This window comes from Paroedura picta, chromosome 17, assembly GCF_049243985.1.
Source record: "Paroedura picta isolate Pp20150507F chromosome 17, Ppicta_v3.0, whole genome shotgun sequence".
In the NCBI taxonomy this organism is placed as follows: domain Eukaryota; kingdom Metazoa; phylum Chordata; class Lepidosauria; order Squamata; family Gekkonidae; genus Paroedura; species Paroedura picta.
Genome location: NC_135385.1, coordinates 22,857,099 through 22,871,901, shown reverse-complemented (window position 1 = coordinate 22,871,901; position 14,803 = coordinate 22,857,099). Strand labels below are relative to the sequence as shown.

The following is a 14,803-nucleotide window of genomic DNA, read 5'->3' as shown; positions in this document are numbered from 1 at the left end:
TGCCGAAATAAACTCTCCACAGCTGTTTTGGGAACATAAAGACGATGGGAATAATAAGGCCTGGATCCTTTCCATATCCTAAACGGAGCCCCGCCTCGGAGTCTGTTTGCAATATATTTACTCCCGGCTCCAAGATTAGGGGATTTCATGGTCTCTGTTCAAAGCCTGCGTTTATTATCGCCCTGCAACGTCCACCTCCTCTGCTTATTATCCGAGCTCTCTCCTTAGTAGGGAATGCCAACAAACAGAAACCTGCCTGCTGCTATAATAGCAACGCTGTGCATTTCTGAGGTGAATTTCCAGGACGTTGGAACCGACCAGATTTTTCTTGCAGGATTTCCAACTGGTCCCGCTCCTTCCCCAGCCTGACCTCGGCAGCTGTACGTCTTGGCAGCTGGAAAGAAGTCAAGTCTCCCCTTTCCGAAAGAGCCAAAATGCACCCAAGAGGCTCTCGACAGTTTGACTTCCCCTAGTTATGAGAGGGCTTCGACGGCGCCATCAACAGAGAATTTGAGGCTGAAAGGAGTGAGGCATGCCAACCGCCTGGAGAAAGACAGCTGAAGACAGACGCTGGACTGAGGTCTGCTCTTTTGTTCAAAGTACGGCTACTCAATTGGGCAGCGGACTTGAGGACTGCCTCTACTTCCAGCTGTGGTAAGATGCCTCTTCCCAGTGGTGGGGAGATGCATCTTCTTCCAGCTGTGCTAAGATGCCTCTTCCACCAGCTGTGGCAAGATCCCTCTCCTCGCAGATGGTGAACATCCTTTCCCAACAGTAAAGTCCAGGCACAGATTTATCCCTCCTCTTTCCCTGCCAAACCAGCAGAAACAACCCAACCGTTGTCAAGAAACTGAGAAATTCCCTAGAATTGTGGACAGAAGTTTACAGAACATTGTGTACCCTTACAGTAGCTATTTTAGGTTTGGGTTTTTCCCCCCCTTCTCATGCCAAGCTTCATGCCACTCATTTATTTATATGTCCCGCACAAGGCCAAGAATCTTCTTGGAATTAAATATTTAGTGGCAGCCCTGGTGGTGCCGGTCAGAGAGGGGGGACAGGCATCCTCAGCCCCGTCCTTTGCCTTGGCGGGTGGGTGTCCTTCAGGTCCTCTTGCTGGTGGAACTTTGAGGCATTGGGGAGAGAAGGTGAGAAGAGCTGGTGTTTTATATCCTGCTTTTCACTGTTTGGAGTCCCAAAGCAGCTTACAAACACCTTTCCCTTCCTCTCTCCTCAACAGACACCCTGTGGGGTAGGTGGGGCTGAGAGAGCTCTGAGAGAACTGCTCTGTGAGGACAGCTCTGCGAGAACTCCGACTGGCCCAAGGTCACCCAGCTGGCTGTGTGTGGAGGGAGTGTGGGGAATCAAACCTGGCTCCGAACTGCTACACCGTGCTGGATACTGAAGGCCAGCCTGGATAAGGCCGAAGCTTTTCCTAGCAATTCTGATATCTTGGAGAGAGAGGGGAGGGGAAGTCCAGGGAAGTTCATGCAGTTCTCCCGAAATCCCGGAGATGAGAGCTTCTTCAGAACACTGAGCCCTGCCTCCTTGTTCGTGGGGTCAGTGAGCCAAGCCTGACCTCCTGTATTTAGGAGCCCACCACTGTGCCGCCGTTCCTCTCTGTCACACCCAACTGGTTGTGATGTAATTTTCGGGGCTAATGATTCGGCTGACCTAACATCGTTCTGCAGCTGCTCCCTATTACTGTTGCTTAGCGGGGAGGTTTGAGACTCAAGGGACCGGCTTCCCATAATGAACTCACTGTACCTACAAGCTCAGTCGGTTTTCTTCCTCATGGGATCTTCCTCCTCCTGCTTAGAATCACGACATGGATGTTCCAGATGCTTTTGGTTCGCCTCACGTGGCTTACAATCCCCTTCTCCTCACAACAGACACCTTGTGAGGGCCGTGGGGTCAAGAGATCTCTGAGAGAACTGGGACTGGCCCAAGGTCACCCTGCTGGCTGCCATGGGGAGGAGGAGTAGGGAATCAAACCCGGTTCTCTAGAGTAGAGGCTCCCGTTCTTAACCACTAAACCAAGTTGGGTCTTGGAGCAGTTCCCCTGGAGGGGATGGCTGCTTTGGAGGGTCAAATCTGTAGCATTGCACCGTACTGAAGCCCTTGTCCTTCCCAGGCTCCATCCACGAAGCTCCCCACCTGGACATGGCACCCCTAGAGTCTCCTTGGCCCGCAGAAGGTCCCCAGTTCAATCCCCGGCATCTCCAGTTGAAAGCACCAGGCAGGAGGCGACGGGAATGTCGTCTGCCTGAGACCCTGGAGAGCTTTGACAGGCTGCATAGACAAGGCTGACCCAGATGTGCAGATGGCCTGATTCAGGCCGTTCTGTCCACATGAGCCCGAGACCAAGAGGACTTTAATCTCTCTTGGCTACCTCACCGGCTTTCTTAAACAAGAGAGCGCTTGTCGACCCCGTGGTGAGAAAACGCCGTGCGTCGTGAAAGCCATCGGGAAGAGCGGACGTTGGCGAGCAAAGGAGCTGGCAATGGGAAGCGTCAGGCGGGGGCCACATGATCAAAGGGCACCTGGAGATGCCGCTCAGCAGCAGCAGTGGCTTCTTCTTCTAGGCTGGCTTGTCGGCTACTGCCAGAGCTGTGCCGCTTCTCAGAAATCAGCAGCTGTTGCCAAAGAAGTAGGAAAAGGGGGGAGGGAGGGCATGTTCATGTGCAATGCTCGAAGAGGGTGGGGAAGGTCTTTATTTATAAATGGCCACTTGCAGAAGTGTGCCCAGGAGCCCAAGGATTTGTCACAGTCTCTGCGGAGAAACGATGCAGGCCTCCTATCTCGTACCCGTGTTGAGTTCTGCCTACCCCTGTGGAGTTTGAATTCTTGGTCAGTCTGCATCTCTATCTCCACCACCATTTCTGCCTCTGCCTCTTTCTTGATCTGCCTCTGATGCTGCCTCTGTCTCTATCTTTCTCTGTCTCTGTAACTCTAGCTCTCTTTCATCCTTTATCTAAGCCAGGTTTGATTCTCCTCTCCCCTCCCATGAAGCCAGCTTGGGTGACCTTGGACCTGCTGCAGTTCTCTCAGAGCCCTCTGAACCCCTTGGGTAGTAAAAGTGGGCTACCAAAAAGCAGTTCTTCTTCTTCTTCTTCTTCTTCTTCTTCTTCTTCTTCTTCTTCTTCTTCTTCTTCTTCTTCTTCTTCTTCTTCTTCTTCTTCTTCTTCTTCTTCTTCTCTCTCTTTCTGTGGTATAATAAAAAGCATATAGAAATGTTTTAACAATAGATATTTAGAATAAATGCAATAAATGATATGTATTAAGACCAATTAAACCAATTGCATCATGGGGAAGAGGGGGGATCATAACAATGGCTACTTGAGTTGGTCAGTGGACAGGGCGGCCGGTGGATCTTGTCTTTTAGGCCTGAGTTGGAAGAGCTCCGTCTTACCATTTCTTTGGAACTGTCCGTGGTCCTGCAGGGTTCTGATCGCAGCTGTCAGATCATTGCATCAGGCCGGAGCCAGGACCGAAAGGCTGCGGTTGAGGCCGATCTAATCTCTTAGCCCAGCCTTTCTCCACTTTTTCACCATTGAGAAACCCCTGAAACATCCCTCCAGTTGCTAGAATCAATGGTCCGGTGCTCAATCTCGGCATAATGCTCCAGAATGTACTGTTTGCGTTAAGTTTATTTCGGCCACGTCTCCTCCTCCGCTTTGGTTGACTCTAAAATGTTTCCACTTTTTCACCAGGGCTTAGAGGAACAGACTCATCAGCAGCATCCCCGTCGCCTTCGACTGCAGGTGGCCCTCGAGCCATTGCAACTGCTTAAAATGAGTTTAAAAGGCAATTAATCCAATGACTCATTTGTCGAATCAATACTAATGCAGGTTTTTGCTTCTTGTTTCCCTCCCCATCCCCCCCTTGCAATCTGCAGACTTTGACGGCGATGATTGGAATCGGCAGTGAGGTAGGGAACCTTGGGATGAACCGGTTGCATGGGCGCGTCGGCGCGGTTGGGTGGATTTGGGGGACGGGGATCCGGCACGGTTTAGGCCCCGCTGTGAGATGTGCGAGTTTCCGATTGCGTTGCCCTCCTGAATTTATTTTTGTCAGGGCTGCTTGGCATGAGTTCACACAGCGTTTTGGAAATGCTCTCCAAGCCTCTTGTTGAGATGTCCTAATCCTTGGCATTTAGGCGATCTAGCATTTGTCTAAGGCGTCATTCTCTTACATTAGACTCAGTAGGCCACAGTTCTGTTGCAGTAAAGGGGAAATGGGATCACGGGTACAGAATGCTCATTGCAGAACAGGGGTCCCCAACCTCTGTGGGTCTGTCTTGCGCAACCACACAGATTAGATGCTGCTGGCTGCCAAAGCAGCTGTGTCAAAAATCTGCACAGCCAATCAAATCTCCTGACATTGATCAGTAGCCTTGCTGGCCAATACGCGACCTAGCCTCACCCACTTCCTAAGAAACACCCCAAAAGGTGTCAGCAGACGCCATGGCACCCACGGGCACCCAGCTGAGGACCCTTGTACCATAGGTTTTGTTTCTAGCCCCTGTGGGTGCAAAGAGACATTTGTTTGTATGCCGCTGAGGCTGCTCTCATCTTGGGAGCCAGCAGGACAGTTGGCTTGCGTGGAACGGCAAGCACAATTCCCAGTGATTGTCTGCAAAGACGGAATAAATTATGTGAAAACTGCAGAACGGATGACGAAAAGTGAGAGGGAGGGCGCTGGGAGACTCCTGGCAAATGATTCTGTGGGAGGATTTGATACATAAAGAAACATATTGCTTTGGTATTTAGGCCCCGTGTAATAATCTACCACCCTGTTGAGTTTTATGGAGAGGGGAGTGATTTGTGGAAGCCGTTAGCTTTGGGCGGACGCCCTGCGATACCTTTCCGCAAAAACCGTGCCAGGAGTAAGGTGACCGGGTCCCTCCTGGCGACGGGTGGGGGGACGGGGAGGAACGTGGGGGCTGGGGAGAGGTCAGACTCCATTGCTGGTGATCGGCCAGCATTCCTTCTGGCATATAGCAGAAGTGACGTCATTGTGCTGGTGACGCTCTGGCATTCAGGCAAGAACTCTATGGCAAAAGTGGCTTCCACCATTGAGCTGTTGCCCAAATACCAGAGTGGTGCCGGGACCTCATCAGACAGGCAACAAAAGTGACATTTTGCACTGTTGGTAATATAACCTGGGCTTCCCTCCTGCACCTGGTAAGTGCACAGAACAGCAGCAGGCTGAGGGCAGGCCATTCCTGCCTCCAGTGAGGGTCTGGCAACCCTAGCCAGTTAGTGTCAAGGCAGCCTCATCCATGGGGCTGTAGCTCTGCTTTTGCCACCCTATGGGATACACACAAACACCCAAGAAGTAAATAAAATGCCAAGCCACTGTTTACACACACCACACTTTGGCATGGATGAATTCCCACCTCACCATGTCCTACCTCTAGAGATGCCAGACACAGATACCGGTGAAACACCAGGGACCAAAATGACCGGAATACTACCAGAACACGGCCACACAGCCTGGAAAACACACAACAGTTTTGCTGGGTTTGTTGGTAGCAGCTGAAGATCGACGTGCGTTCGCTTTTTTAATCACCGGCAGGGTCAACTGCCGTGAAGTCTTTTTACCGAGTTTTGATTTAATTTCTGCTTCGGGTCATTTTATCTTCACAACCTTAGCTGCCTTGAGCAAGTCTTCGGGGAGGGATTGTCCAAGTATACCTTAAAGGAAACAAAGCAACGAAGCATGCAGCTGCCCTTTTGCTCCCACCAGGAAGTCCGGGGGCCGAAAGACGTGTGATATCAGGAGACCTGAGGCCGTGGGCCCCTGTGGGATTCTGGCAACGCACGGTGGATGAAGCCCCCAAATGGGTGTCATAAATCAGGTGCGGCAGGAGGTTTTCCATTGCACAGCCAAGGACATCTGCAGCGACAAGTCAGACCCCTTGCTGAACAAAACCGCCCACCCTTCTAAATTCCCTTTGTGGGCACCAGGAAGGGGGTTGCTTTAAAAGTAAAAAAAACCAGCCAGGGTGCAGAACCTGCCATGTTGACATCACCAACACCAAGGACTGCTTTTCTGGTCTGGTAGGGAAGACACTTACGGACAAGGAGAGCCTGTGTGTCTTCTTTCCTGGGGGGTTGGACTAGATGACCCAGGAGGTCCCTTACAACTCTGTGAATCTATGATTCTTTGATTCTATGTATAAGCGACCACCTGGGCACCAGCAAGCTGCTTTCCCAGCACTAGAAGCCCAAAGCATCCCCTCCTGGCCTTTCACTGAAATTGGGGGGGTCTTAGTATAGAATAGGTCCCCCAAGAAAACGTGGTTTGACCGTTTCCTGGTCCCCCTGAAGTTGACAGCCAGGAGACCGGTGCTGCCGAATCTTACAGGAAGGGGAAAAAATTCCTCTGCAGCCAACTTTCTCCCGCCTTTTTGCAAGAGTAAATCATTAATTTCCCATTGCTGAGCAACGCCGGCCACCGTGCCTTCTAATAATCAGTGTTGCTTTATTTCAGAGAACGGAGCCCGGCCTCGTTTCTATGTAATATCAATTGACGGCCCGGGGAACATTTCCGCATGAAGCCCACCCCGGCTTCACAGCGGGAAACGGGGTGAGGTGCGCTAAAGCTAATGTTTAACTCTAACAACATGTCTAGGTGGCCCCGACTGCTGCCGCCCGATAAATTTTTAATAGGAACCTTTGGTAAATGAAATTGCATTATTAAAGAGAAAAGATAAACTTGGCTAGCTGCTTTCAAGAACAAAGGCGGGAGTTCACCCGCGCATGGGTGCAGGAGAGACAATCTCATTCATTCAGATGTGCCTTGAAAGTGTCGGTTTCCGAAGGGGGGAGCCCCCTCCCCTGTTTTACGGGCTCCGACGCCTGATTAACCGTGGGATAGGATGAGCCGGAACAGAGCCCCGGATTACAGCAGACGGCGCTTTCAAAAGCCTCCCCTATCGCTTCACACCGAGAAACTTAGCAATTTTATTTATTGGCTGTTGCAAAACAAAACAAAACAAACAACCCAGCCAGCTTGGATTTTGGAGTGGGCTGAAACCAGGAGAAGGAGAGATAAGCCAAATTTCAGAAGGAGAAGAGGAAGAGGAAGAGGAAGAGGAAGAGGAAGAGGAAGAGGAAGAGGAAGAGGAAGAGGAAGAAGAGGAAGAAGAAGAAGAAGAAGAAGAAGAAGAAGAAGAAGAAGAAGAAGAAGAAGAAGAAGAAGAAGAGGTATTTTGCACCTCACTTTTTACCATCTCCAAGTGGCTTACGTTCACTTTCCCTTCCTCCCTCCACAACAACTACCCTGTGAGGGAGGTGAGGCTGAGAGAGTTGAGAATACTGGGACTGGCTCAAGCATCTATCACAGCATGTAACTCTCTGTGTAAAGTAGCATATAAGAGCATTGCCTTTAAACACTTGGCAGGAGCTAGAACTGGCCCTGCTGGCCCCCACAGAAGCCACATAGGAGACCCCTTGTGTGGCAAGTCACAAGGGCACAGAACAAGGCAAAATTCATCCCGAACAGTTTGTGCCCAGCCTGAATTGTGCAGGTCTTCCAGCACATTGGTGATCTGCCGTGGACTTCGTTGTCCCTGGCGCCCACGGCACCGTTTGTGCCATTTTGAGATTTTGTATCATCTCTCTGACTCGGCTGTGTGTGCATATCAAGAGGGATCTACTTGCTATTACTGGGAAGGGACGAAAGAATCCGTGGCATATCCAGAACAGAAAAGCTACCTCTTCACCATTTTGCCTGGTCCGTCCTGCCGCAACCATCAGGGCTAGCCCAACTTTTGCTTCTGATCTCTGCCATTTTGCTAATGAAAACACCGGCAACGCACGGGCGCAGGAGTGAGCTGTGGGCTGTTCTGCAGATGGCTTTGAAGCACAATCCATCCTTTGAGAATGCGGAGGGAGGGAGTGCCGCATGCGCATCTGGAAACGTGTTGCTTTGTAACAGAAGATCGGTAAGTAGAGGACGGCGGATTGGCTTTGGGTGGCTTAAGCCTTGTAAGCCTCGATATATAACCGAAGAATCCGCAAAAGCTGCCGGCGTCCCTGCCCTTTTCGCTGGGCTGGAGCAACAACTCGTACAATCTTCTTAATTCTTTGTCGCTCTCTGATTGTGTACTTCCTCGGCTCGTGGGTCTTTTCTTGCATTCCAGGGTATCAACATGTGCAAAGCGCCTCTCGGAGAAGGATTCATCTCTCTGGATTGTTATGGGCTCTTCCCGATCTTGAACAGCGGATCCAACGCCATTCTAACATCTGCTTAATCCGATTTTGTACTCGCGGATTATTTGGCCGTGTTCTTTTTGTCCGGCGACGGCAGGAGCAGAAATCCCAAGGAAGGAAAAAGTGAGCAGGCCTTAGTCTCTCTCGCACATTTAAGAGTCAAACAGGCTTTTTTTGGGGCATCTGGTTCACCCCGGTTCAATTTTCGGAGAGATGAATATGCAGAGAAGGAGCTGCATGCGAGGCCTCGATTTGCTAATTTTAACTTACAGGTGCGACAACCGCGGGCAGAGGATCACAGGCAGTCTAGAAGCCCATGAATAAATGCCCCCCCCTCTGCCCGCACGGTGTCTTTTCGGTGTCCTTCGCCTTGTAAATATTCAAATTACAAGATTTTATTTTAAATAAGGAATATCTCATGCATATGGATTCTAATAAAAAGATGGTTATCGCAAATGGCTCTGCTCTCTTGTACAATAATACACTTAATGGGGCATGTTAATGTCATTACAAAGTAGACTTCGGAACAGCCTCGAACGCCGCCATTCATTATCCCGATGGCGGAAACAGCCGACATTGAGCAATCAGATTTCGGCGCAATTCATCAATGGGGGCTGTTATGGGAGAAATGAATGCGCACGCTCACATTTGTGGGTTGTGGATCCTCGGGGCCACATGTTGTCTGTGCTTGAGTTGGAATCTGGTATGCAAAGTTTGGATCAAGAATGTGGCACTCCAAACTAGGAGCTCTGGAGATATTGGCACATTGTTCCAGGATTCCAGATGTGCCCCAGGCTCAAAAATGGAGGGGGACCCCTGACTTTAAGGAAACTCCCTTTTCAACACACTAAAAATGATAAGAAAACTCTCTTTCAACCTGCTGTTTTGGCCCAGTGCTGTTTCAAGGAAACATAAGATTGGCTCATTTGGGGGGCAGGAGAGGAAATTGTGAAGCTGTTTCCTAACACCTGGTAGGGGCGGAACTTTAGGGACAAAGTCAACCTAAAGCCGGGCCTGTAAAGTCTCATTTGCTAGATAAAATACGGGAGCTGTGGTGAAATATGAGCCTGGAGAATAACTCCTTTTGATCTGAAGTAGTCAGAAAGCAGGCATTTATAATGCTATGAAAATAAATGATGTGGAGGAGGAAAATGGCAGGGAATAATTTATGAGGCTGGGACTTTGTAGACGGAGGTAGGGCCCCCCGTGGCCAGCAGACTGCCCAGCTCAACAGAGAGTGAGGCTTAATCGCAACATGATGGAAATTACAAATGCGTGCTTGATGAGGTCGAGTGGGCCCTGTGTCTTGGATTACGCTTTGGTGGTGGTGGTGCACAGCAAGACTTTGTTGTGCTGGGGGTGTTGAGCATACGGTCCCCAGGCCAGAACTTGCCCTTCCAGGGCTCTTATCCAGCCTGCGATCCCTTCCAATGTATCCAGAAGCCGTCTTTTCGATACTTCTTTCACTGAAAGGTTGTGTCTTCATGGATGTGGTGTTCCCGATACTTTATATCACTTGTGGAGTGCCCCAGATCTGGGTGGAGTGCCCCAGATTTCTCTACTTGCAAAAACCACTAGTCAAATACTGGGAAAAACGTAAATGTACTAGTGTTGATGGGAACCAAATAATACATAGAATTTTAGATGAAAGGGATCTGGAGATCATCCAAGAAGTGGCCAAGGTATTATCAACAATACTACGGGTAAATCATTTATATCTGAACCCCATTTTGCCTAAATAACAAACTTCTGTGAACCCCATTGTGCATCACAATATGACCACCTTGTAATCTAGCGCCCACTGCTTTATATATCATTGAAGGAGTGTGTGTGTATAATTTTATCATACTATTCTTGTTCTGCTGTTTTATCTTTTATTATGCCAAAAAAGGTACTCTGTACTGTACTCCGGCCCATGAGCAACCTTTAATTCCAGGTGATAGAGGTTCTGCATAATGCCCCTGTATCCTGTCCCAGTGCTAATACATAATGGGTAGTGGCCATGGGAGGGCAGGAAGATACTGTCAGGAAACAATGTAAGGATTATAATTTTCAGCAAGTCTGAATTTTGTAACAAATGAGCTCGACACCTCCGCTCTAACCATTGTAGTGCCCTAGCGTTTGCATTTTGGCTGTGTCCCTGCACATCGGTGTACTGGCTTTGGGAGCTGTACTTAAAAAAGAAAAAGAAAGAAAAAGAATTGCATCAGTTTTAGTCTGCCTTTTTAACTTGGGCTCAAGGTGGATTACACATAGCAGGTCAATACGAAGGGTGAGGGACTCAGTAAACAAGACGATAGGATTACAGCCCATCAGAAATCTAATTAAGCAGGATGGAAGCCAAGCATAAGTCTTCACAGGATGCGTGAAATGATCCCAAAATCACAGTGAGCCAAACACAGCACATGGAAGGATACAAAAGCTACAGAGTGGGAGCCCAGTTTGAGCTTTCAACATAGCAGTAAGGTATAAAAACAAAAGGTTACCCAGTCTGCCACCTGTTAAAAGAAAATGTCTCCCGAGTGGAAGGAACCAGAACTCACCACCCTGCTTTAGGGGCTGTACCGGGAATAAAACTGGGGTGCCAAAAAGACTTGGGCACATGAAACATTTCCTGGCTTCCTCAAGAGTCCAGTACTGGTGGGCGAGCAAAATCCGGACTGTTGTCCCCTCCTATAAATGTTGGACTCCGGAGCCAAACACCAGCCGAGCTGTGCAATTTCGTCTCCGCCTGCAGATAAAGTGGGAGAGCGGCAGAGTTAATTAGCCAGAATCAACCAGTGGACTCACAGTTCAATTTCGTGGCTTGACTTTACCGCAGCTCTCTGGATGCCGGGCCGTTCCTGCGCCTCGAGAACAATTTTCCACGCACAGAGATAAAGGATGTAAAGTTGTATCACTTTAATAAGCATCCCTTCATTCGTTCGTGCATTCCAGGAGAGGGGGGGGGGCAGCTGGAATTTCAGAAGCATCGAGATTCTGATATGGTTATTGAGCTTTCTCATGAAACAAATGGCCAAAATTGGCCAAAGGGACCCTCTGTAATTTAGATGGACAAGAAATGTGACCGCCTACAGGACTGAAAAGGAACATGCAAATATTCCAGTGGGGAAACACGATCGAGGGAGGTCTAGCTTTTAGTGTATGCATACACTAGAGCTTCTTAAGTAGACGTGTACGCTTTCAGGATGTACACAAGAAAAGCCTGATGAGTAACTCTGTGGCACCCGAAAGTCTGCAGATTCATAAGGATTGCATCCAGTCCAGCATTCTACCTCACACAGTGGCCAGCTAGTTCCTCTGGAGGGCCGACAACAGGGCAGAGAAACCGAAGCCTTCATAAAAACACCAGAAGAGCTCTGCTGGATCAGACCAGTGAAGGTCCACCTAATCCAGCCTCCTATCTCACTCAGAGGCCAACCGGTTCCTCTGGAGGGCCAACAACAGACTGCCTCTGAATGTGGAGGTTCCCTTCAGTCACCATGGCTAGTTGCCACCAAAAGACCTCTCTCCTCCATGAATTTGCCAAATCCCCTTTTAAAACCTGCGTCCATCACCACAGCCTCTGGCTGCCAACTCCACATTTGAACACCTGGAGATGTAAATAAATATTTCCTTTTGTCTGTCCTCCGTCTACAGCCCGTCCCCTTCATTGGGTGCCCTTGAGTTCTCTTATTTGGGGAGAAAAGGTTCTCGTTGTCTCCTTTCTCCACTCTCAAACGTATTTCTTGCGTTCCCTTCCACTTCTTTGTCAGGCACAACATGTTGGAGACTCCTGACAGGGAGGTGGCCGTTCCCCTTGGCGGGTTTCCCCAAAACATCTCTCGCCTCTTGAAGCTCATGTTCTTACACCCACTCCTGCAGGGAGAAAGGCGCCCTGAACTCAGTAGGAATTCCTTGGGAGTAAGGACTGCATTGGATCCGGTTGTCAAATTACTCATTTTTTAAAAAGGCAAGCTGGCAGCACTTAGGAATCCAGCGAAAGACTTGAAGCCGCTGCCTCCCCATGACCCGGCAGGCTTCACGTCCCCATTTCACAAAGCTATTAAGTTCGGCTGTGTCTCTTATTTTCAGGTGCTCGCGCGCTGAGTATATCCATCACGTTCGGAATATCAATCACAGTTTTGGATTACAGTGGTTTCGTACATTGAAAAACTCACCCCGGACAACATTCCCTTATTGGAAGAAATTGCTTTTTTCCCCCCTTCCCCTCCCCTCCGAGAGGGATATATTTTCTGCAGCGGCTGGAGCAAATGAGAAGACGGACCTCCCTCGGTGGAGGGCAATTTCTGTCTTCTAGCTGACCTCAGGGGTTCCCCTGGGTGCACAGAGCTGGTTTGTTTTGCACTGTTTGCCGGCTGGCATTCAAATGGCTGCCACATCCCTCCCTCCCTCCTTCCCTCCTTCCCTCCTTCCCTACTTCCTTCCTTCCCTCCATTCATTCATTCATTCATTCATTCATTCATTCATTCATTCATTCATTCATTCATTCATTCATTCATTCATAGTGCTCCTCTTCAAGCAGTCTGGGGGTGGCCCACAACAATGGGTTAAAAAACAGTACAAATTTAAAATTTGAGCTGACGGAGCTGCCGTGATTAAGAGCACCGACCTCTAATTTGGAGAACCAGGTTTAATTCCCCCGTTCCTCTTCCCCGTGCACCCAGCTGGGTGACCTCAGGCCAGTCCCAGTTCTCTCAGAGCTCTCTCAGCCTCACCTGCCTCACAGGATGTCTGTCCCCTTCTCCTAAGGGTGGTGAAAATTGGGGTACCAAAAAAAAAGAGAGGTTATCTTCTGGCTGCAGTGCTGGAGCTTTGACTGGATAGCATGCAGAATTGCCCATGCCAACTTCCAGCTGGGTCATGGAGAGGCCCTGGAATTAGAGCTGTTCTCTGGATGACCAAAATCACATCCTCTGGACAAAATTGCTACTTTTGAAGCCAGCCTTCCAAGCATATAGCAGCAACATCTGGAAAAACCGCTGGGAGAGATGAATCTTAAAGAAAAGGTATCCAGTTGAAATATCGGGTCAAAAGAAGTGCAGCAATCCATTAAAATAATAAAAAATAATAGCAATAGGATTCGTATGCCGCCCTTCCAAGCCGCTCAGGGTGGCTCATTGCCTTTCCTTTCCAAATATTTTTACCCATTAACCAACCCCCAAGCTCCTGTGGGTATATTTTAGTTTAGCAGAGACGGATGAGCACGATTCCGGCGAGGTCCCCCCTCCCCAAATTTGAATCCCGTAGAATTAGATCAACATTACTCATTGTGAGTTGCCCTGTAGTGTCCCTGATTTTACGTGGTTTGTGAGGCATAGGTTCATGGGGAGGTTCATGGGGAGGATACGCCCTTGAGAGCCAGCTCGGTCTAGTGGTTCAAGAGTGACAGGCCCTAATTGGACAACCGGGTTGGATTCCCCAGTCCTCTGCTAGACCTCGGACTAGTCACAGTTGCCTCAGAGCTGTTCTTGCAGAGCATTTCTCTTGGTGCTCGCTCCGCCACAACCACACCACAGGGTGGGGAAAGGAAGGGAAAGGGGTTTGGGGTTCCTTCGGGTAGTGAAAACCAGGTCTTCTTCTTTGGCATGATTTATGCCCACTTAGGTGTTAAACCCGGTATGAATCTTATTCCCATTGCACCCCTAGTGAGAATCATAAACCCGTTAGGAATCCCACAAATTAAAAAAAAACAAACCCACGTAACATAGCCGTCTTTGAAATGCTAGCATCATCCAACCCAGCCGGACCCAAACGATTCAAAGAAAGGACTTTTGTATATGCCCAAATCGGCAAAGAATGTAACCTACCTGTGCCATGTTGAATACCACTCTTCCGCTTCATCTTAGGAGAGTTTCCTGCCTCCAAGACATTTTTGGGACGCATATAAATGTTTCTGCAGCTTCCCCTCTGGGCGTTTTCGATGGGAAGATCCCCTGGTTCGACTTCAGGTTTTCTCGGGCTCTGAGTCTTTCAACATGGCTGTTTCCGAGCCCTGCCTTGTGCCAGCAGAAGGGGTGACGGCCGCCTTCCTCCGCCAGGTTCTGTGATCCGAATTTATCACAGGGCCTCTGGGAAATGTCGCGGCGTCTATTAAAAAAAGTTACCATTAATTCTGTGGAATTAGAACATCGATTTGACTTGGCCTCCTTTAATTGATGTTAGGCAGCAGGGGAAATGGCTGTCCTCGTTTTGCCCACGCCACTTAATGACTTCTTGCCACGGAAACTCCCCCCCTCCCCCCAACAACACTGCCTCTTCCCTGAAGATTGTAGGGTCAGCCCTCAGTGCTAATGGATTCTCTGCAGCTTAGTGCAAAAGCCAACAACCCTCCTTTAGGGGGGGAAATAGTACATTGCCCCACAAGGTAGCAAGGCCGCAGTCTCGTAATCCACCATACAATTGCCAGCTCCGGTTTGGGAGACATTGGGGCGGAGTCAGGAGCGGGCTGGATTTGGGGTGGGGACCTCAGTGGGGTACAAGGCCGCAGAGTCCCCCCTCCCAAGCAGCCCTTTTCTCCAGGGGAGCTGAGCTCTTTAGCCTGGAGAAGAGCTATAATTCCAGGGGATCCCCAGGCCCCACCT

The 14,803-nt window shown here is 49.4% G+C and overlaps 1 protein-coding gene across 21 annotated transcripts in view; it reads left to right on the top strand.

Annotated features, from left to right (window-relative positions):
- The window catches only part of RBFOX1 (RNA binding fox-1 homolog 1), an 832,795-nt gene that overhangs the window by 188,330 nt on the left and 629,662 nt on the right, over positions 1–14,803 (top strand). For 18 of the 21 annotated variants that reach the window (XM_077316480.1, XM_077316477.1, XM_077316475.1 and 15 more), the window contains one exon: positions 3,896–3,928. The exons of the other annotated variants lie outside the window; for them this stretch is intronic. In XM_077316480.1, coding sequence (XP_077172595.1) covers positions 3,896–3,928 — 33 coding nt within the window. The remainder of the gene's footprint in view (positions 1–3,895; positions 3,929–14,803) is intronic. 21 annotated transcript variants of the gene reach the window in all.